Below are 24,821 nucleotides of genomic sequence, written 5' to 3'. Positions count from 1 at the left end.
CATCTACCTATCTATACTTTGTATCTGTGCAAATAATCTGAAGACTAAGTCACTATCTTCCTATTAGTCAACTAGGTCTACTATGAACCACTGTGCTAAGTGCTAAACATACAAAGAAGGGCAAAAATCAAACTCTGGTTTCAAGAAACTCATTATCAGATAGGTAACACAACAAATAATCAACTAGATACAAATAAAATATAAAAACAATAAATTAGGGATAATCTCAGAGAGAAGACACTAAGAAGATTTGTTTTGGAAAATAAGTCTTAAAGTTGAAAATTGAAGAAAACCAAGAAATCCAGAAGACTACAAGAAGCTGGAATATAAGAAAGAAGAGAAATCTAGGCAAAGACAGCTAGTAAAAATGCTTTGAGCTGGGAGCTGAAGTGTTATGTGTTAGGAATATCAAGGAAATCACAGATCACAGATTATATGGTAGTTGGGGGAAGTAAGATGTAATAAGACTAAAAAGACAGGAATATGCCAGAATATAAAGGGCTTTGTAAGGCAAACAGAGAATTCTCTTACTCTTTACTATTTAATGTTTGTACAGGTGCATAAAATGGTTGTCTTTTGTAATTTGTAATAAATGTTAGCTCATCTTCATTTAATAGCCTCACTGAAAACATCTTGGAACTCATGACATAAATATCAGCCTGTTCCTATGTGGTTTTAATTTCTTCTAAGTAACTATATTTTGATAGCTTTTCCTTGAATGTAGTTTGGAATATTTAGTATTACAACATCAATTTTAAATGTTTTAAAATTTTTTAAAAAGTATTTTAATTTTTCCTCAGTTACATTTAAAACATTTTTTATATTTGTTTTTAAAACTTTGAATTCCAGATTCTCTCCCTTATCCCCACCCCCATTAAGAAAGCACAGATTATGCAAAAATATTTCCCCAAAAATTCTGTTGGGAAAGAAAACATAATAGGATTTTTCATCATAAATCCTTCAGAATAGTTGTGGTTTGCTAAGTATAGCAAAGTCATTCACACAGCTGATCATTCCAGAATGTTCTTAAATTTTTAATAGATCAATGTTTTTTAGTCAATTGTGGTCTTCCCGGTATAATGAACTTCCAATATCTGTCACCACTGGAAATACCCTTTCTCTCTGTCTTTTCACTTAACCAATAGGTTTTTGTCCTTTGTGTGTCCCAGAAATTATCCAGGCTGCAAGATGCCCTGCCACCACTAGAGGTGCCCAATCCCTTTGCTTCTCTTTTTGTCTCCTCCCTTTTTCTGGGGCTAACCATAACTTCTGAATTCCTCAACCTGAGGTTCTTCAACTTTTCCCTCTTAAGTTTTAATTTAATCCATTTTATATACTTTAGGACTAGGACTAATTAATTTTTGTGATTGCCTAGCACTAGCTCAAAAGTTTTATTGTGCTTTTATTCATCTTTTTCAAAAGGCTACAACTTGAAATGGGCTCAGGATAATTCTCTATCCTACTATTATTCTCTTACATAGATAGATAAAATAGCTTTTGTTGTTGTTGTTGAATAAAGTGTTGAGGTTTAATTAATTATTTTGTAAGTTTACTGAAAGTATTCTCTGTACAACGCCAGTAGTACATAGGACAACAGGGGTGGCATGCACGTTATTCTGTTTTCACATGATGCTATTCTCTTCTGCTAATTCTTCAGAGCGTGAAAGTTTTTTTTGTTTCAAAGGGCTTTAAGATCATGAACATATGGTATAGTGACATATACCAACATGTCTTGAGATTTTTATGGATCACTGTTATGTCTGGGGGATTGTGGGCAATACTTGGTCTATGATTTAAAGTTGTCTCTCTGGGAAAAAAAAGTGCTATTCTTTACATCAATTGTTCTTGACATTTTTGTATTGTGAGAATGTCTTTAAATAAAGAAAAGTTTTCCAAGTTGTCATCAAATATTTTCTTGCTTTCTCACTTTACCTTAATCGATACTATGTATTTACAATACACTAACAAGCTGTGAGGAGTTGTTATATAATTACAGTAATGATGAGAATAATTCTCCAGTAGAGAATTTTAAGTTCTTTTAAGAATGGACTATGGGACTATTTCTTTTTTGTTTTAGTACCCATAATATCTAGCAAAAAAGTCCAGAAGCATAAATTCTTGTTGAAGGCTTTAGAGTAAGAGCATGGAACCAACATTCTTCAATCCACCTGATTGATTGATCTGACCACTTGGTCATACCTGAACTGTAAACAATAAAGTACACCCATAAAGCAATCCTGGAATATACTTGTTCCTTTATCTGCAACATGGAAGCTAATATAAACAATATTCTACTTTTACCCTATCTTTTAGGTTTTTACATAGCTGATAACAGGCCAGCTTCAGGGTCTGTGGCCCTGGTGTCTCCATATCTTTCATTTGTATTCTTGGTCCCAAGACATCACTCAAGGTTCAATTTTTAGTTAAAAGGTCAATAGCCTGAAGATACCCCAGGAGTGGTGTGGGGCTTTAGGGATTTTGTTCTTTGTGGTCACTTTTCATCCTTTTTCCAGATGAAAAAATATTTAAGTTGACCAATCAGGATCTCCCTAATCTTCTCTGAACCGAAGGCTAGCATGAGCTTTGGAGCACTCTCTAGAAGCAAGTCATTTTTACCTGCGTAATAATAGGTTCTGTAGTAGCGAGTCAGCAACCGCGGCAGGAGGAGGAGCAGTAGCGGTAACAGCAGCAGGACTAGGAGGAAAAAGAGAAGGGGGAGGAGAGGGAGGAGGAGGAGCAGCGTGGCAAGCAGAAGAGGCTGTATGATACTGCAGCCTCCCAAAGTCCCTTATACAAGCAGCATCAGAGAACAACCCAGCCCGCCACTGCCTCTAGTCAGAGTAGCCTCCTCTGCAAATAAGAGACAAGTGAGTCACGGAGTCCAGCAGAATCATGTCTGTGCCACCGGATCAAAAAGACGAGCTGCTACTGTTGGCTGGCTCTGGGTCACAATGCTTCGGGGATGGGAAAGAGGAGGAGGAGGAGAAGGAGGAGGAGGAAGAAGAGGAGGAGGAGGAAGAGGAGGAGGAGGAAACGGTGACGATGAAAGGGTTTCACCGGCCACCGTCGCTGCTTCCACAGCAGTACCCGGCAGGAGAGACTTGCTGGAGCGGGGGAGAAAGCATTGAAGAAGGGGCGCAGCAGGAATTGGGCTCAGGCAAAGATCGCCAAGAGGAGAAACACCCTCCCGTTGCCATGGAGACTGCATCCACAGGTAAAGGCGAGGTACCTAGATGCTCTACAAATCTGCGTAGATTCTTAATGCTACCTCTTCAGCCCACTATCCCACCTCTGCCTTCCTCCTCCTCAAACTCCTTTTCCTCCACTTTTTTAAATGCGACGAACATTTGAAAATATTACTAGACTAATAATAAAAAATAATTTTATAAATATAAATAAATGTAAAAAATAAAAACAAAATATTTTGATCCTCTTTAGAAAAAAAAAAAAAGGTATGTAATTGGCCTTCTAGGCTCAGAGCCTAGTAAACAGCTTAAGCTTGCGCCTCCGGCTCAAGTTTCTTCTCTCCCTAGGGGTAAGGGGCTTCTTTTTCAGCTGGTTGAAAAAAAAATTAGGGCGTGTTTCCACGTAGTGTGGGAGCTAGCAACAAGGGACTAGAACAACAAAGCAGCGCGGACGGAGGCCCTCATCTCCTTAGTTAGTAGTTCTTGGGATAGATTCATGGGAGGGATGCGGTCATTACTCTTCATCACTTGCTGTTTCTTTTTTCTCCTCTGGTCTTAAGACACCATCTAATTCCTATAGTGTTTGTTTCTCCCAGATACGTTAGAAAGGGAGGATTTCTAAAGGTCTTGGGATCTAGGAGTCCCCGCCCCGAACTTATTTTCTTTCCTTGCGGAGCACTGTGCCTTCATTCTGCCGAGATTATATTAAAACTTCAAATGCACAAGTGGAGTGCGCACCTTGGTAAAGGATTTTTGTTGTTTGAATAAGAAATAAGTAAAGCTTGGTTCCAGAGAAACTAGGACCAGACCCAGCATATTTGGCTTATTCCCTTGAGATGGTTCCAATTTGCTCTAGCACCTAAGCGTCAGAGCGCTGCCCAGAGCATTGATCTTTTGCTCCGTCGGACCTGTGAATCAGGTGGCTACCATTTGCCTGGAAGTGAGGCTTTGTAGGGAGCAGCGGGGTATGAGCCAGAGTTGTGTTTCTAGAGACTAGGGTAGGTGGTGCTATGAGTTGTGTGCCCAATATGGATGTTATACTGATGCAGACCATTACGAATTCAGTAGTATCGTGAGAAAAGGAGCTGGAGTGGGACGAGAGTTGTACTGTTTTTGAAAATATAGCTTTTCAATACAAGGGAACCTGATAATGTTGGGAGGGTTAAATTGGGAAAAGATGATATTGTATTGTTTATTGGTTAGTCTCTGGAGCAGGTGGTGAAATATGAACTGTCCACTGGGGAAAGGAGTCGGGAGAGAATGAGGAAGGGAGAGGAGAAGGAAGCCAGGAAGGCAAGGAGAGAGTTCTGTTACACCTGCCAGTACCGCCTCCTCATTCCATCTTTCCAAACAAGTAACAAGTAAGCTAGTTGGTTAAGGTGAGGACCTCTTTAATATGATGATCTAGTTCTTGAAGGATGGAGTTTCTTAGCTATCTTTTGCACAAAAGATATGCATAGAAAGGAATTAGAGAAATTGGAAATGGTTGGAGAGAGGCATACAATGTGTTTTGTTCTTGGAGTAAGGACAAAAAAGTAGAACAATGCAATTGAATAAAAACAAAGACTATAAAAACAGAATACCACAGAAGCAGAGAAACTCTTCAGAGACGATCTAGTCTCACTCTTTCACTTTACAGTTGAGGAAACTGAGGCCCAAGAAGGACTTGTCCAAGGTCATATACAGAAAGCTTCAAAAGTGAGATTTGAATCTAGGTCTCATATACCAATATTTTTCTCCTCTATCTAGCAGTCTCTCAATAACTTTTAGAACGGAAGAGAACTAATAAAGGCAAATCATTAAATTTATATACCTCTGAAAAACTCCACACCTCTAACAAATGATAAGTAGAAAAAAAAATATAATAATTGGCTGTAGGATAGCAGGAGCAGGGATTACATTTTTTTTTGTCATGCAAGCGAAGATAATTTTTTGTGACTAATGATTATTTTGTAGCTGAATCAGAACTCAAAATTTTAAATTAGCATAGTTATAAGATTTTTTTTCCAGAAAAATTAGCCACACCTTATTTTGAACAAATAAAATGTTCTAAAGATTAAATGTTCAGGGTAGGGGAAAGAAGTTTTTAATCATTTACTTATAGCATTCTGATATTCCTCCCTCTATACTTGATTCAATATGTTGGAGTATCAAAAGAACCAAGGAAATTTAAAATATTGGGGATGAATGGAATGGGGGTAAAAGGAACATCAGTTTTTCTACATGCTCTGTCCCTATTTTGGATTATTTTTATCTGTTGTAGATATTTCTCTTACAGGAGCTAAATATTTATTTAAATGCTTGTATTTCTTATGAAATAGACATGGTGTCCATGAACTAGCATAAAATACCTAGATGCTTTAATGACATAGAAGTTTATAATTAGGCTTTGGAATTGCCAAACAAAAATTGGGTCATATTCAGCATGTTACTATATCTTCTTCTCCAGACAAAAATCAAAGAGAAGAAAATGTTGTTCACCTGGTATGTTAAGAACTCAATTGGGACTCAATTCAAATTAAAAATTTACTTAGGCTTTGGAGAAACAGTATTGTAAACAGATTGCCACCCCCCCCCCAAAGGATTAATTTATGAGGCAGATTTTAGAGCTTAAGAATTCTGTTTTCTGAAGAAGAGGCCATGCCACCTGGACAAAAATTCTGTTATTTATTTTTATACATTGGTGGTAATTAAAGTTTCCCAAGAAACATTTCCAAAAATATTGTTCAGACTGATGTCATTTATCTGCTAGAATGAATGTATGCTTTAATATCATTAAAGTAACCACACACAAAAAGCTCAGCACATTGTTTTTAAATATTTTAGTCTGAATCTTTTTTTCCACTAAATTGAAATATTCACAAAGAAAAGTAAAAACTTTTACATTAATTAATCAATCAACAAACATCTTGTTAAATGCCTGCTGCTTACTGGGCACTCTGCCAGGCATTGGAGATACAAAGAAAAATGCTTAACAGACTATCCTGCCAAGGGACTTATATTTTATTGCAGGAGATAATATGTACATATATATGGATATGAAGAATAAATATGTGCAGAATAAAAACAAAATACAGGGTAGTTAAATAAAAGAAGTTAGAGAAAGGTACTAGTAGTTGGGAGTGGGAAGATCAGGAAAGACTGTGATTAGAAGTTAGTATATGTAAATAGTTGTGAAGGAAGGAACCTATAAGGCAGAGATGAGGAAGCAGTACATTCAGGTATAAAGAGGACTATGCCATGGAACATACTCAGAATTGTTCTTCCTCGTTATGCTCTCCATGTAGGGCTTACTTTTGCCCCTGTGATATCCCAGTGCTAATGAGAGTTGACATTTTTTAATGACACAGCAAACCTAAATATTGCACTGGTTCTCTCCCACTCTGGGATGGTATTGGTGTATACATTGGCAGTATTAATTAAAAGAAGAAATGGCTTCAACTTTTCATTGTGGCAAGTAGTGTACTCTTTCTCTAGAATCCCTTTGAGGGATCTGGTCTTTGTGCTTTCCCCTTTCTCATAACTACTGCCACGTGGAACATGCATTCAATTAGGTAAACTCACGCCTAAACCTCGGGTAGCCTTTTCTTTTTTGTTTCCTTTCCTGAGTCATGACTGAGTATCAGCCTTGTGGTCCAGACATCCTAGGCACAATGAATGGTTCTGGTTGGTATAGAAGCTTCTGCGTAGGAAACCAAGCTTGGCTATTTTACCAGGAGATATACTGGGAGTTGTTTGGACAGTACAGACTAAATGAAATGTAAAATGCCTGATCAGCAATCCCACAAACTGCTTTATGTTCTGATGAGATTGGAATCAACGTTTTAGCATATTGTTAATAGCAGTTATGTTACATTACTTACAAGTACTCCCCCACAGTCACACTCCCTTGTACTATTAGTAAACTTTTCAAGTGTTTAAGTCCTTTATATCTAGCTTATAAAAGGTCATGGTACCTTCCATATAGATGTTCCAATCATTTAAAAATGCTTATATTCTCTGTTTACAAGCAGATGTTTTTGAATAATAGCTAGATTGCAAGCTCTTTGAGGGTAGGAACTATGTCTTTGAGGGTAGGAACTTCACAAGTTTTGTTATTTATTCTTTGTCTTCAAAGAGGACCATAACATCAGGGAGGTGATGCCATGATATGCAAGGGAATTGGATTTAAGTGAGGGAGGGCGTGCAAGGTCACCTGCCTCATTTCCCTCTCTAGAGCCATCTGGGTCCAATGGCTAGATATAAATCAGGATGACTGGAAATGACCTTGGATGCAATGGAAGACCTTGTACCTAGTATTTCACAGTACTCATCATAGCTTATTGAGTTCAGCCCCATTATTTAATAGATAAGGAAACTGAAGACCTAATATGTTAAGTGATTTACGCAAAGTTACATAACTAGTAAGGATTGTTGTTTAGTTGTCTTGCAGTCAAGGAAGTCCATCTTGGCAAAGATAAGGGAATGATTTTCTATTTCCTTCTTCGGCTCATTTTACAGATAAGTAAACTGAGACAAACAGGGTGAAGTGACTTATCCAGGATCACCTTGTGTCTGAAGCCAGATTTGAACCTAGGAAAATGAGTTTTCCTGACTCCAGGGTTACATATTATCCATTGGGCCACCCAGATGTGTAGTATCAGAAGGAAGATTTGAACCTAAGTCCTCTGACTCCTAGTGTTCCCCCACTCCCCCCGACTGGATCAAGCCCAATCTGACAATCCTGACAGATACTATTTGACCTCCACTTGAAGATGTTCAGTAAAGTGATCAAATTGTGTCATTTTCTTTTCAAAAGTTGTGGGGTTTTTTTTGGTCTATTTACTTTTAAGTATTTTTTAAGAGTAATGAAAAATTAGATGAGTTTAATTGAAAAAAAAAGAAATGGGCAAATGTTATATGCCAAGTTTTGAAAAGTAAAAAAAAAAAAGTAGATTTCTAAAACTGCAAAATAGTAAGTTTGATGTTAACCATTGGCAAAATTCTAGACTTTTATCTAACAGATGGGCAGTGGGCACTTAGAAAAGAATGAGGTAATCATTACTGACAATCATGTCTTCACTAGGAAAGTTTATGCCAAACTTAACATTTCTTTTTAATTGAGTCTCTGAGTTGACCAGTCAGAAGAATTCCATTTACATAATATTTCTTGAGTCCAGCAAGGCAGTAGACAGTTTTTCCTTATGTTTCTTTAGTATAAAAATGAAGAAATGTTTGGATTATAGCACTGCTAAATATGTTTGTGCTAGTTGAACAACTGTAGCTAGAAATTTTGATTAATGATTTGATGATAACTCAAAGGAAGAAGATTTCTTTTTGCATGCTGCTGAGCTCTATCTGTGGCTCTATCCAGTTCACTAATTTTATAAAGCCTTTCTTATACCAGAAGCCAACTTTCTTTCTCCTCATGGTTTCTAATGGGAATGCTATCTGTCCAAAATGATTTTGAGATTCTGTTCCCCTGGACTCTCAGGATTGAGTTTATTGATTAATCAGGGGACTAATAATAATGATGATGACATTAATAATAATTGACATTTACATAGTGTTTAAAGTTTGCAAATTACTTCCTACATGTTACTTCACAACATTATGAAGATACTTTTATCATCATTTTACATGCAAGGAAACTGAGGAAATAGTGCAAGTGACTTGCTCAGTGACTAACTCCTAGTATTGGTGACTGAAGCAGGATTTTTAACTCATATCTTTTTTACTCCAAATACAAAAGTATCCATTATCCTACCTACCTGGCAAACACAGCTTTTCCTTCAATCATGAAATTTTACTATATGATAAGTTTATGGTGCTCCATACATGTGACTTCAGGATTTAGATAATATCGTATTAATAACCATTTGTTTATTGCAAATGAACAACTACAAATAGGTTGTTTAAGACAGGTTTTCTCCTAATGTTATAAATTAGGAAAACTTGAATTGACATGCAGGTTATCACTTCCCCCCCAATTCCAAAGTTCACACCAGATACTTTATGTACTAAATTTTAAGAAAAATGTTGACAATATGAAGGTTAAGGAGAAGGATCTGACTTGACCATTGAGGCATCTGAGTAATAACTTGAAGAAATTGGAGATGTTTAGTCTAAAGAATAAAAGTCTAAGAGTAATATGATAGATATATTTAAATATTTCAAGAACTCATATGCAAATATCCAATAGAGTTTAGGCTACTTGGAGGTCAGGGATTGTTTTATTTTTGTCTCTGTATCTCTAAAATGTAGCACAGTGACTTGTGCATAGTAGTCATTTAACATGTGCTTGTTGAACTGTGGCTTGGACGTGGGTTTGTTTGGTGAACTATAGATTTGAAATTAAATTATATGAATGAGATGTAAAACTTGATTCTGAGAATCAGAGGATGTAATACAAATTTCTCTTTTTGGTAGGCAAGTAGTTATTTATGAGTATTATCTTTCTACAACATCTAGGAGATGACCCTTCAGCCTTTGCTTAGTAGAAACTTTTACAACTTCCTGAAACAATCTGTTATATTGTTGAATGGCAAACCACTCCTGTAGCTTTGCCAAGAAAACTCCTAAAAGATGTTTTTCACAAAGAGTTGAACAAAGCTGAATATGACGAAACCATAAAAAATCCACTATATGGCACATTTTGTGATGGTAAGATTTTAGGATTTATAACTTTAAAAGCTCTTAGAGGTCACCTTGTCAAAATCTCCCTTATTGTATAGATGAGGTACAGCTATGTTAATCAAGTTGACTAAGATTACACTAGTTGTAAGTAGAAGACTAAGTAAGGTAGGAGTCAAAATTTAAAAAATATCTCCCTATGTTAATTTTCAACTGAGTCTTGGAAAATCTAAACAGTACGTCAAATTTGAATTCATGTCTTTTGACTCCAAATTCAATTTTCTCATCACCACACTATATTAAAATGTGGTTACCATTTTAAATAGGGGCATACAGAAAGATATTTCTTTCCATATTGAGGACTCAGTCATTCCAACTTTAGATGGCAGCATCATTTAGGCATGTCTCAAAGAAGAAAAGTTACAAGCAAATGAAATCAGCAACAGTATCCACAAAACTTCAGCTAATTTCCAAGTGAGAAGTCTCAAATGTGGAGATTTCTTTAATATATTTCTTTGAAATTATAGCTAACTACTTATTAGTAAATTATTAGTATTCTTTTTTTAATAATTATAACTTTTTATTGACAGAACCCATGCCTGAGTAATTTTTTTTACAACATTATCCCTTGCACTCACTTCTGTTCCGAATTATTAGTATTCTAATCGTTTATGCACTATATTAATCCTCATGAGTCTTTTCAGCCTTAGATAATTCAAACAAGACAGAAATTTGCTATATGTGATATGTAACTCAATTTCTGTATCTGTTTTTATCTTTCTCTTTACATCTCTTTGTCCATCTTCTCTCTCTTCATCTTGATCTTGATCCTTATCCCTAATCTCTCACTTTTTTTATCCTTCCCATTTTTCTTTTTTTTTTTTTTTCTGTCCTATGGTAGCTAAAGAATGATTTCCAACATAGCCAAGTACAGTGACATATCTTAGAATACCTTAATACCTTATTAACTATTAAATGTTTCATATAAAGCATATCCTTTCCTGTCTCCTATTTACCATTTCCTCTCTTACTCTAATATATTGCTTATCACAAAATCATGTTTAGTGAATAGCCTCATGAACTATTTTTAATATGAACCTTTTAGTATGACTAGTTGTAATCTTTGATGATGTTTATGTTTAAAATAATCATACTAAGTTGTAGTTTCTTAAAGATAGACAGTGTGTCTTATATTTTTCTTGTATCCTCTACAGTGCCTAGCACATTAAGTGCTCAATACATACTGTTGATTTGAATCGAAGATTCTGGCATGTATTGCATTATTTTTTATAAAGAAGAATGATGTGTATTAGAATGACAGGTAAGCTTTGGTAGTAATGGAGTAAGAATCAAAATAAATATATTCTTTCTATCTCCCCTGTTAATTTGCAACCAAGTCTGGGAAATCTGAGCATCTCCCATTGTCCAAGTCATTGTACTATTTACTCTGAGAGAAACAAACAATTGTTCAAATTGTTTGAAATCTATCAAGAAGGGGATAGGATCTGTAAAGATTAACTGTGGTTTACTCCTAGGTCTGGAAATTGGCATGGTAATGGCAATATCTATCTGTTTGTTGATTTTTTAAGACTCCTCATCTCACCTAGGCTATGGAAAGGCCTAGGCTACTATTTTTTTTTTTACCATGGCAGCTTTGACCTGCTCTATTTTTGAGCCACTTTTCATCTCCTTAAACAACTCAATAGCTTTTCTACTCCCAGGGACTTATTGTATGGATGATTCAGATATTGACTCTGTATAGCCAACTGCAGCTTAGAGCTCCCAAGCTCTAGACCCATCAGCTTTTTCCTCCCAGGTGCCTGGGGTTATAATGTTATAATTATAATAATATGTTCCATAATATCTAGATTAAAAGTTATTTACAAAAGAAACAGGAGGGAAAAAATTTAGAGCTAATTCAATTCCACAAGTATTTATTAGTTTACTATTACCAGATACAGAAGTAGACTGTGGAAAAAGACGCAAAGATGAAAAAAATAAGACAATATCTTGCCATCAAGTAGTTTAGAATCTTTGTAGAGAGATTATTGTATATGACGTACATATGATGAAAATATGATATGTTAAGACATATATGGACAAAAACTGAATAAGAAGTGGTTGAAGAACCAAGCAATTGGGCAAGTCAAATTATTCAGGATTGAAGGGATTTTTGCTGATGGAAATTATTCCTACAAAGAGAAATAAACAAGTGGTATCAAAAACAAGCATTTATTAAATGCTGTGTTTTAGGAACTGTACCTAAGCTCTTGGGATACAAAGAAAGGCAAAAGACAGTCCCAGATCTTCTGCTTTTAACATTCTGATGAAGGAAACATCAAAAAAAAAAAAAAAGACATATAGGACTGATTACAAATAATCAACAGAGTGAAAACACTAGTAATTAAAGGATAGTTGTTAAGATGGTGGTAAGACAGACCAAATTGAGATTTTAGTACCTAGGATTCCTAATGTTAAATGTCATGTTTCAGTGGTTGTTAATGGTACTTTCTTTAATTTCATCCTGGTAAGTTTTAAAGGAACAATTGCTTAATAAAGGCCTGCCATCACTAGAAGAGTAACTGCCTTCCTTGGAGCCAGAAATTCCCTAAGTCATGGAGACAGTGTTAAATCCTTGGGTAATAGTGGGAACTCTTACTTTCCCCATTTCTAATTTATTTTCAGATACTAGTCAAAATGCTGATAACAAATACTAACATATAATAATATATTATGAAACCATTTGTCACAGTACAAGAGGGGATATAATGAGGTTCTCAATTGTGAATATAACTGTTGTGGGAAATTAGAAGAGAGATAACTCAGTGAATATTGAAGAGATCATCGAAGACTTCTTGGAGACTATGATCCCATGGGCAAAATCTGAATAGAGAATGAAGGGAAACATTCTGGAAAGGGATATGACATAGACAAAGCCCTAGCATTTGAAATAGAGTACAAGTGTTTGGGGCACAATGAAGAGAATAAGTTTACTCAAGAAAAGAGAAAATGTTTGGAGTAGTGTAGAAAACAATATGTTTCTTTTCTTGGAGATTGTAACAGAGGAGAAAAAAAAGTGAACATAGAAAATGTTGATTTATATTCCATCTCCATAGTTCTTTCTCTGGATATTGCTGGTCTTTCCCATCCAAAGTTTATTAGGATTGCCTTGGATCATTGAACTGCTGAGAAGAATCAAGTCTGTCAAAGTTGATCACCTCACAATCTTGCTGTAATTGTGTCTAATATATTCCCAATTCTGCTTATTTCACACAGCATCAGTTCATGTAAATCTTTCCAGGCTTTTCTAAAATCAGCACATTCATCATTTTTTAATAAAATAATAATATTCCATTATTTTCATATACCATAACTTATTCAGCCATTCCCTAATTGATGGGCATATAATCATTTTCCAATTCTTTGCCACCACAAAAAGAACTATTACAAACATTTTTGCACATATGGGTCCTTTTCCCTCTTTTATGTATCCCTTGCTGGATATGCACAATTTTATAGCTCTTTGGGCATAGTTCCAAATTGCTCTCCAGAATGGTTAGATCATTTCACAAATACATCAACAATGCATTAATGTCCCAGTTTTCCCACATCTCCTCCAACATTTATCACTGCCTTTTCCTGTCATCTTAGCCAATCTGAGAGGTATGAGATGGTACCTCAGAGTTGTTTTAATGTGCATTTCTCTAATCAGTAGTGATTAGAGCATTTTTTCATAAGACTATAGATGGCTTTAATTTCATCATCTGAAAGTTGTGTGTTCATATCTTTTGACATTTATCAATTGAGAAATGACTTGTATTCTTACATATTTGACACAATTCTTTATATATTTTAGGAATGAGGTCTTTATCAGAAACATTGACTATAAAATTTTTTTGTGCTTTCCTTCTAATCTTGGCTGTGTTGGTTTTGTTTGGGCAAAACCTTTTTAATTTAATGTAATCAAAAACTGTTCTCTAGTTCTTCTTTGGCTATAGATTATTCCCTTCTTGAAAGATCTGATAGGTAAATTACCCATTACTCTACTAAATTGCTTATGCTATTACACACTTTATGCCCAAATCATGTACTTATTTTAACTTTGTTTTGGTATGGGATGTGAAATGTAAATGTATGATGAATTTCTGACATATTAGTTTCCAGTTTTCCCAGCAATTTTTGTGAAATAGTGAGTTCTTATCTTAGAAGCTGGAGTTTTGGGGTATATCATAAATTATTATAATCATTGATTGTTGTGTGTATCTAACCTATTCCAATGATCCTTCATTCTATTTCTTAGCAAGTATCATATATTTTTGATGACTGCTGCTTTATAAATGTTTTAGATCTGATATTGCTAGGCTATCATCTTTTGTATTTTTTTTTCATTAATTCCCTTGATATTCTTGACCTTTTGTTCTTCCAGATGAATTTTGTTATTATTTTTTTCTAGCTCTGTATTTTTTTTTTGGCAGTTTGATTGGTATGGCACTAAACAAGTAGAACAATTTAGATAGAATTGCCATTTGTATTATATTACCTCGGCCTACCCATGACCAATTGATATTTTTCCAGTTGTTTAGATCTGACTTTATTTGAGTGAAAAGTGTTTTGTAATTGTGTTCATGTAGTTCCTGGGTTTTCTTGATAGGTATTCACTCAAATATTTTATTTTGTCTATAGTTATTTTCAATGGAATTTCTCCTTCTATCTCACTGCTGGGCTTTGTTGATAACTTACAGAAATGCTAATAATATCTGTGGTTTTATTTTACATTTTGTAACTGCTAATGCTGTTAATTGTTTCAAGTAAGTTTTTAGATGATTCTCTAGGATTCTCTTCAGCATACCATTATGTCAGAGTGATAATTTTATCTCTTCATTGTCTATTCTAATTCCTTTAATTTCTTTTTCTTTTCTTCTTATTACTCAAGCTAACATTTCTAATACATTATTGAATAACATTGGTCATGATGGACCTTATTGTTTCATCCCTCATCTTAATGGGAATGCATCTACTGATGATTTTAGATGGATACTGTTTTCATTTTAAGGAAAATTCCATTTATTCATGTGCTCTCTAGTGTTTTCTCATTGCTATATTTTGTCAAATGCTTTTTCTGCTAATTTTTTTTGATTTTTGCATTAATATTAATTAGGGAAATTGGTCTATGATTTTCTTTCTCTGTTATGGCTCTTTGTAGTTCCGTATCGGCCCATATCTGTGTTGTAAAAGGAATTTGGTGATACTCCTTCTTTATGTATTTTTCTAAATATTTTACATAGTATTGGAATTATTTGTTCTTTAAATGTTTGGTAAAATTCAGTTGTAAATTCATTTGGCCTTGGAGATTTTTTTCTTAGGGAATTCACTGATGGCTTGTTTAATTTCTTTTTCTAAAATGGGACAGTTTAAGTAATTTATTTCCTCTTGTGTTAATCTGAGCATTTTATATTTTTGTAAATATTCATTTCAATTAGATCATTACATTTGTTGGCATACAGCTGGGAAAAATATCTCCTAATTTTTACTTTAATTTTTTCTTCATTTTTGATGTTGATAATTTGTTTCTTTTTTCCTTTTTTTCTAATCAAAATAACCAAAAGTGTATCTATTTTGTTGATTTTTTTTTCATGAAATCAACTTAGTTTTTTTAGTTTAATAATTTTCTTAGTTTCAATTTTATTAATCTATTCTTTGATTTTTAAGATTTCTAATTTGGTATTTAATTGGGGTTTTAAAATTTGTTCTTTTTAAAGCTTTTTTAATTGCATGCCCAATTCATTGATCTCTTCTTTCTACATTTTATTTATGTAACTATTTAGAGATACAAAATTTCCCCTAAGAACTACTTTGACTATATTTCACAGGTATTGGTATGTTGTCTCATTATTGGCACTCTCTTGGATGAAATTGTTGTTCCTATGATTTGTTATTTGACCCACTCATTCTTTAGAATTAGATTATTTAATTTCCATTTGGTTTTTAGTCTATTTTTCTCTGCCCCTTTATTGAATGTAATTTTTATTGCATCATGATCTCAAAAGGAAGCATTTACTATTTTTTCTTTTCTGCATTTGAAGTTTTATGCCCAAATATAAGGTCAATTTTTGTGTAAGTATGACTGTACTTACTGTACATGTACGACTGAGAAAAAGGTATATTTCTTCTCTCCCTATTAAGTTTTCTCCAAAGAGCTATCATAGCGAAGATTTCTAAGACTCTGTTAACCTCTCTAGCTTTTTTCTTGTTTACTTTGTAATTAGACTTACCTAATTCTGAGAAGGGGAGGTTGAGGTCCCCCACTAGTATAGTTTTGCTGTCTATTTCTACTTGTAACTAACTTAACTTCTTTAAGAATTTGGATGCTGTACCACTTGCATATACATTTAGTATTGATATGATTTCATTATCTATGGTATTTTTTAATAAGATGTAGTTTATTTCCTTATTTCTTTTAATTAGATCTATTTTTTACTTGCTATGAAATCAGAATCGCTATCTTTGCCTTTTTTGCTTCTGTTGAAGCATAATAAATTCTGTCCTAGCCTTTTACTCTTAATGTGGAGGTATCTCTCTGTTTCGTATGTGTTTCTTGTAAACAACATATTGTAGAATTCTGGTTTTTAATTTACTCTGCTATTCCCTTATATTTTATGGGAGTATTCATCCCATTCACATTCAAAGTTGTGATTACTAACCATGTATTTCCTTCTATCCTATTTTCATTCTTGGATATAATTTTTTTTTTCTCTCTTTCCATCATGTCCCTCCTTAGTAGTATTTTGTTTTTAACTCACCTCACTCTTAACCTACTCTCCTTCCTATGACCTTGCTAGTGTTTCTGCCCTTTCTTCTATCCAGTCCCTCCTTTTTCTTTTCTCTTTTTCCTGCTACTTCCTTATAGGACAAGATAAATTTCTGTACCTAACTGAGTGAATGTCATTCCCTTGTTGAACCAAAACTGATGAGGTTAAGCTTCAGATAATGCTCACCTCCCCCCTTTCCCACCCCTTAATGTCTTTTTCTTTGATGTCATCACATCAGAATCAATTCATACCCATACCATCTGTCTATGTATATTCCCCTCTAATTGGCTCAACAAAAGAATACAGTTCTCAAGAGTATATATATATATATATATATAATTTTCCCATCTAAGGATGTAAACAGTTTATCCTTTAAATGTTTTTCCCTCCATATTTACCTTTCTATGCTTCTCTTGAGTTCTGTGTTTGAAGATCATTTTTTGTTTGTTTGTTTGTTTAGTTCTGGTTTTATCTATAGAAATGTTTGAAAGTCCCTTACTTTATTGAAGATTCCTCTTCTGAATGATGATGCTCAGTCTTTTTGGGTAGTTGAGTCTTGGTTTGAATCCCACATCCTTTGCCTTCCAGAATATGATAATTTAGGCTCTCCGGTCCTTTATTAAGGAAGCTGCTGCATCCTGGGTGATCTTGACTGTTACTCCTTGATACTTCAATTGGTTTTTTTCTGGAAGTTTGTAACCCTAACCCTCCCTCCTTTCTTCCTTTCTCTCTCCCTCCCTCTTTCTCTCCTTCCTTCCCTCCCTCCCTCCTTTCCTTCCTTCTCTACTTCCTTCCTTCCTTCCCCCCTTCCTTCCTTCTTCTTTCCTCCCTCCTTTTCTCCTTCCTTCTTTCCCTCCCTCCTTCCTTCCTTCCTTCCTTTTTTCCTTCCTTCCTTCCTTCCTTCCTTCCTTCCTTCCTTCCTTCCTTCCTTCCTTCCTTCCTTCTTGCCTTCCTGCCTTCCTTCGTGCCTTCCTTCTTTCCTTCCTGCCTTCCTTCTTTCCTTCCTGCCTTCCTTCTTTCCTTCCTTCCTTCCTTCCTTCCTTCCTTCCTTCCTCCCTCTCTCTCTTTCTCTCTTCCCCTATTTTGTGATATTTAAGGTTGAGTTCTATTTCTGGAATACATGGTGTGCTGTCCCAAGTTTCTTGTGGTGCTCTGAGTTTGGTTTTGAGTAAAGGGACTCCTCCTGTTTGGTGTCTTTCTCATAGCAGTCAACAGCCTGGTTTTATCTGGGCTGTTTGCCTTCAGTGCTGGGACTGGAGGCTAATTGCCCCACTACTCTGCTACTGAGCCAGGACTAAGGGTCTCACTTGCTGATACAATATGATTAAAACATTTTCACTGGCTTTTCCAGCCACCATCTGAGCTGGGATAAACATCCCTTTTATCCCATTGAGAATAACCTTTCTTGAAATCCTTCTAATCTATCTTGAGCTGGAGAGTGGTTTCATTGTTAGACTCTGTTCAGAAACTTAGTTTCATGTAGTTTTTGAGAAAACCTGAGAAAGCTCAAGGAGTTTCCTGGCTTCACTCTACCATCTTGGCTGCATCCCTGGAACTAGTCATCTTTTTAAAATTGCTTATCTCAGCACTTATATAATAGCTTGTATTGTTATCTGTTTATGAGTATATTTTTTAGCTCTTCAACTTACATAAGAGCTTCTTGAGGGAAGACTTCTCAAGTCTTTTATCTCCTTGAATCCTATTATGTGAAAAGTTATATTATATGCACAGTCTCATACACAGTTCAGTGCCCAAAATATGTTTGTCAACTGATTGGATCAACAGTTGAGCTAAGGGAGTGCTCTTCTCCCTTTCCTTCATTATGAACTGGGTGAGTTCCTCATTTTTTGCTAAGAATACCTCCCACAACCTTTCAGACCTATATTATTTTTCTTTAGCTGACTAATCCTTTGCAAAATAAAATTCTTAGGAATAAGGTACATCTGTGTAGAGTTAGAATTAATTTGAGAAAAAGAACAATAAACAAGAGATGCTAAGTGCTAAATTGTACAAATGTAGGCTATAAATGTGGTAGGAGTTGTGAGAAGGTGGATATCAGTCATTGAAAGCTGGAGCAATTAAAAATCTGTTGAATAGTGAAGTATTTTTCAACTATGTTTTATTCTTCATGTAGGAGGTAGGAGTTGAGTTGTATCTTGATAAAGTTTTTAGTGATGGTAGACTATATCTGTGATTTAATAGTGATCCACAAAATCTAGCTCATCCCCCAGTCTCTAATAAAGCCAGGCTTATATTGTTTCAAGCAGATATCTGATAACATTGCATTTTTCAATAATTGAGATTGGAAATTCTACAAACTTGTAAATGAGACTTATTTAAGAAGATGTTTGAGGATCAGTGGTGGTGACTTTGCAGTGTTATTCCTTTAGAATTCCTATCCACCTCACTGGAGATTTTGATAATAGGTAATGATTGATTGTATTTCATTTTAAGTAGTCATTTTTAAAGGTCACTAATTATATTTAAATTTTTTTATCCTAATAGAAATAGCTTGAACCAGTTTGAGACCTTGGGTTGGTTATTCCTTTCCTGAAATGTTTTGCTAAATATAAATTTAAGGGGATACAATGAAAACATATTGAATCATCATGATCTCAGTGCATGCTTATTAAATGCATATCAATCTAACTTGTGTTCATGCAGACAAGAGCCTTAAGCAGAGAATTTTTAAAAAAAATTTTATTATAGCTTTTTATTTACAAGATATATGCATGGGTAATTTTTCATTATTGACAGTTGCAAAATCTTTTCTTCCAGTTTTTTCCCCTCCTTCCCCCACCTTCTCCCCTAGATGGCAGGTAGACCAATACATGGCAAATATGTTAAAGTATAAAGCAGAGAATTTTTTAAACAGATTTTATTTACAAGTTATATATATATATGGGTATTTTTACAGCATTGACAATTGCCAAACATTTTGTTCCAATTTTCTACCTCCTTCCCCCTACCCGCTCCCCTAGATGGCAGGATGACCAATACATGTTAAATATATTAAAGTATAAATTAGATACACAATAAGTATACATGACCAAACCAATTTTGCTGGACAAAAAGAATCGGACTCCGAAAAATTGTACAATTAGCCTGTGAAGGAAATCCAAAATGCAGGCAGGCAAAAATATAGGGATTGAGAATTCAATGTAATGGTTCTTAGTCATTTCCCAGAGTTCTTTTGCTGGGCGTAGCTAGTATAGTTCATTACTGCTCCATTGAAACTGATTTGGTTCATCTCATAAAGCAGAGAATTTTTAATAGTTTTATATCCAAATAGGAGGGACATTACTTAAAATTATAGAAGTCAAAGATTTCTGCATTTGTTTTTTCATGTCTTCCTCCTTATTAAATATAAACATGAGGCAACTCAGCATAAATGTTCTAAATATTTTACTTAATTTTTAATTATTTGAAATGGGATTTTTCTTTTGTATTTTGTTACTATTTATAGAAATACTGTTGGTTTTTGAGGAATAATTTTGTAGTCTGGAACTTTGCTAAAGTTATTAGTTATTTCAATTCTTGTCTTTGCTGAGCAGATAAAATTTTAAAGTAAATTATTGTGTTACAAATAGGAATAGTTTATTTTCTCTATTTAAAAAAATAGCTTTTTATTTTTCAAAATATTTGCAAAGTTCATTTTCAGCATTCATCCTTGCAAAACCTTGTGTTCCATATTTTTCCCTCCTTCCTCTCTTCTCCTCTCCTCTCCCCTAGACAGCAACTAATCCAATATAAGTTAAACATGTGCAATTCTTCTAAACATATTTTTGCATTTAACATGCTGCACAAGAAAAATTATTTCTCTTAAATTATACTTATTCCTTTAATTTTTTTCTCTTGTATTATTATTGCTAATATTTCCAGAATGATAGTGAACCTTCTTTCTTTTCCTTGGAAGCAGAGATACTCATTTTAAAAATTATTTTCTTATGATTATGCCAGTTTCCTATAATTTCCCTTTTTATTATGTATTTTAAAAACTTCTTTATGTATATATGTGTATATATACAGTAGAAAAACATTTTATAGTAGTATCAAGAATAATGTTCAAACTTTCATAAGATCAAAGGATCATAGAATTGGAAAAGAGCTTAGTAGATGTAATCTGGTCTAATTTCTGTCATTCTGCAAATAAGGAAACATCGATATTATAGGTTTTCTGTAAAGTTTATGTCTGACTATTCATGATCTCATTTTTTTTTCTGCAAAGTACTGGTGTTATTTGCCATTTTCTTCTCCAGCTCATTTTACAATTGAAGAAACTGAGGCAAACAGAGTTTAGTGACTTCTCCAGGGTCACATAACTAGTGTCTGAGGCTGGATTTGAACTCTTCTGATTCCAAGATAGATATTCTATCCACTGTGTCACTTAGTTAACGCTTTCTGTGAATCATACCATTCTATACATGGACTAAATGATTAAACAATATAAAATAAAATATCACTAATTAATTTACTTATCCAGAAAATATTTATTGAATATCTCCTTTATATATAGCAACTATTTATTGAAAAATCACCTCTCTCTAGCCTTGTACTAGACAGTTTGAGGAATACAAAGAAGTGTTAGCATAGTTTCTATCCTTAGGGAGCTTAAATCTAGTCTGGGATATAGGATTCACAACTTTTTGTGGTGTTATCATCATGGGATTTTTCTTCACCAGGGAGATTCATTGCCCATCCATGCCCTTTCATCTTATGAGACTCTTGGTTATGTTTCTTTATATGAAGAGGACCCCCTTCTAGAATAAGATTTGCTTATTAGAAATTCAATAATAACTTGAGAATTAATACAGTTAAAACCAATGATAGTACAAAAGAGTAAAGCTAGCAAAACTTGCTAATTAAAAGGAAGAACACCGAATTAGTGAGAAATCTGAACTAAAGAGTTTTTAAAATAGTAATTCCCTTTTATTTCTTTCAAGTCTATATAGTAACCTGAATTTATGACTAACAATTACCAAATAGATCTTGCTATACCTGTTTAAGTGATTAGATAAGCATGATTTATAACTTGTATATCAAATTTTTCTCTGTTACCTTGAATATGCCCAGACCAGCTTAAGTTATTTACATAAATGAATAAATTTCTTAAACACTTTTTTCTTACAAGCAGAATATTCTCCCTTCCCCATCTTGGTATACTACTAATTTGTTTAACAATACTTTTTCTACACAGAAAAATCTTGTGATTTCTCTCAGATTGTCTTTTGACCATAATTCTGAATTAATAGTAGAAAGGTTGGGGAATTATAGGCATCTGATAGTAATTTTTTTAAATAATATTTTTTAAATTTCAAAGTACATGCAAAGATAATTTTCAATATTCACTCTTGCAAAACTCCATGTTCCAAGTTTTTCCTCCTCTCTTACTCCTTATCCCCTTCCTTAGACAACAAACAATCCAATATATGTTAAATGTGTGCAATTCTTCTCTGTATATTTGCACTTTTATCATGTTGCACAAGAAAAATCAGATAAAAAATGAAAAAAGAAAAATAAAGGAAAAAAACATGCAAACAACAACAAAAAATGCAAATTTTGTTGTGATCCACATTCAGCCCCAACATTCTTCTTTCTGGATGGAGGAATCTCTCCATTAGAAGTCTACTGGAATTATCTTGAATCACCTCATTGTTGAAAAGAGCCAAATTCACATCTGATAGTATTTTTCAAAAAAGTAACCAGTATTATATTTATGTTGAGTAAGAATTATACTGATTATACTAACCAGAGAACAACTCTTTCTGGATTTCTTCAGCCCTTTTCAAATATAGTATAACATTTTTTTAAAAGAAAATTAGAGGTAGATTTCTTTAAAAAGAAATTTACATTTAGATTTTAAGAGTAGTACTATTTAAAAATATCAAAATTACTTTAGAAATGAATGCTTTATAAGTATTACCTCTGCAAAACAAAGCTAACCCATTATTCTCTTTAGCACACATCTAGGTGTAAGAGCAACTCCCAGAAATATGAGTTTAAAATCTGTTGATTGTATCATTCTAAATATAGCAAAACTTCTCTGCTGGTTGGATGGTCATAGAAGTCAATTCAAAACTTCCATATTCAATATAAATACTTTAATCCAACCACATTTGGAGTATTATGCTGAGCTTCAGATGCCACATTTTATGAAGGATATTGATAAGTTGCATAGACTATCCAGAGGTGGGCAGCTACTATGATAAAAAGCCTTGATTTTTTAAAGAATTAGGCATGTTTAGCCTGAAGAAGAGAAAAATGAGAAGAAATTATGCAGTCTTCAAATATTTGAAGCATTGTTAATGTGGCTTAATGTTTTGTCCCTTTTCCTGATCCATGTTATGAAAAATTTCTCACCCAAAGTGGAATGGGTTTGCTTTGGAGTTGTTGGGCTTTCCTTTACTTAAAAAGTCTTTTTTTTTTTTTTTTTTTTTTTTTGCCAAGTCTTGTTCAAGGATGGATTGAAGTTGATGACCTCAGATTTCTTTAGTGCATGTTCTGGAATTATCCTCCCAAATTCCACTTATGGGAACAGTCTGGAAACCCAAAATATGACTGCTGTTGTCTCCTCTTATGGACCGAAAGGGGCTGGAGAGATGTCTTTCTAATGCTGTAGCACAAGCCCCCACCAGTGTGCTTTCCTCCATAATACCAGACTAACTGAGGCTGGTCAATAAGACTTAATTGGCATGTAGAAGAGGTAGACTAGTAAGAATAATTTTACAATATATTACTTCTCCAAGAAAAAAAAAAAAAAAACTGCAATAGACTCTTCTACCAGTACATATGGAGTCTAGAGGAAAATGGATACAGACTTAGAAAACATGTGACAAAGGGATAATTTGTAATTCCTGGTTTCTAATAGTCCTTTTTTGTCCTCATGGAGTTTCATTTAGCTATAGTGTTTCTTTATGCTGAGCTCCTTGCAGAATCCCCAAACTGTTTTCCTCAGCACGTCTGTCTTTCATTCTTGTTACGGATAGGATCAGCAACTATTGCTGGTCTGGAGACATTAACTAAAGATGTTGATGAAAAGTGTAATTCTCCTAACTTTCTAAAGCTGACAAGGACATCTTCCAATTAAGATTTATCCCCCCCCACCAAATAATTACTCCTATTAGACTTGACTGGACTCTTCTTTTTTCCATGTTATCAGATGCTGGAATCTTGGGTTCTAAAATGTGTTCTTTTATAGAAGATCAGCAGGTCATGACTGAGTTAAGTACCAATATAACTAATGTGAAACTTTACTTCATTTTATCCAGTGGTTTTCAAAGACTTCTAAAACCTAGTCTAATGTCTTTGTACGATTATATAGACACCTTTGATAATGGTATCCAATTATACCTAGATCCCATGTAATGAAATGCAGTAGTTTGCTCTAAGTAGTTTGATGTGATTGTCATGAGTAGCTGTCATAAGATCAAAGATTCAGACCTAGCATCAAGTCCAACCCCATTATTTTGCAGTTAAGGAAACTGAGATTCATACAAGGTAACTTTAAGACTTGTTAAAGGCTACACTAGTAGCAAGTAGGAAAGCCAAGATTTGAACCCTGGTTTTCCTTTCTCAGATTAAGTTCTGGGAATGTTTAACTTGGTGATAATCAAACTAGTTGTCATAGGGAAGGGAGGATATAGGGAAAGATATAATTGTTTTCAAGTATTTCACTTTACTATGATGCCTTTCTCATTTGAGAGTATAACTGATTTCTATCTTTGAAAATGGATGTAAAGGAGCTACAAGATGATGTAATGAATAGAGCATGCCCCAAATTCAGAAGGACCTGAGTTCAAATGTGACCTCAGACATTTAACACTTACTGGCTATGAACCTGGGCAAGTCACTTAATCCCATTGCCTTACACACAAAAAAGAAAGAAAACATGGCTGTCATCTGAGATCAAAGGAAGATTATTTTTAGGTTAATAAATGTGAGTGATTTTAGAGTAAATGGGGGGGGGCGGAGAGCATAAACTCTGTAATTGGCTACACTATTAAAAATTTTTATTTTCCAACCACAAAGTTATTAAAAAGGATTTATGGGAAAACATATATAAGATTTGTATGGGATAAATCATGGTATAAATTAGATGAGAGCTACATTGATGCTCAGGTAGGATTATGAACCTAATGAAGTAACACTGTTTTCCAATGTTCTTTTTCATGTCATCTTTTTCTATAATAAAAATTCTTTAAATTTTTTACTCCCT

The 24,821-nt window shown here is 34.1% G+C and overlaps 1 protein-coding gene across 1 annotated transcript in view; it reads left to right on the top strand.

The window, feature by feature from the left end:
- The first annotated feature begins 2,714 nt into the window (after positions 1-2,714).
- Positions 2,715-24,821, top strand: part of RTN1 (reticulon 1) — a 257,441-nt gene continuing 235,334 nt past the window's right edge. Inside the window, exon 1 of the mRNA XM_051977764.1 lies at positions 2,715-3,214. Coding sequence (XP_051833724.1) covers positions 2,893-3,214 — 322 coding nt within the window. The 5' untranslated portion in view covers positions 2,715-2,892. The remainder of the gene's footprint in view (positions 3,215-24,821) is intronic.

The sequence above is a fragment of the Antechinus flavipes genome, chromosome 2, assembly GCF_016432865.1.
Source record: "Antechinus flavipes isolate AdamAnt ecotype Samford, QLD, Australia chromosome 2, AdamAnt_v2, whole genome shotgun sequence".
Lineage (NCBI taxonomy): Eukaryota > Metazoa > Chordata > Mammalia > Dasyuromorphia > Dasyuridae > Antechinus > Antechinus flavipes.
Note: the sequence above shows the minus strand (reverse complement) of the source record. Positions and strands in the feature narration are given on the sequence as shown.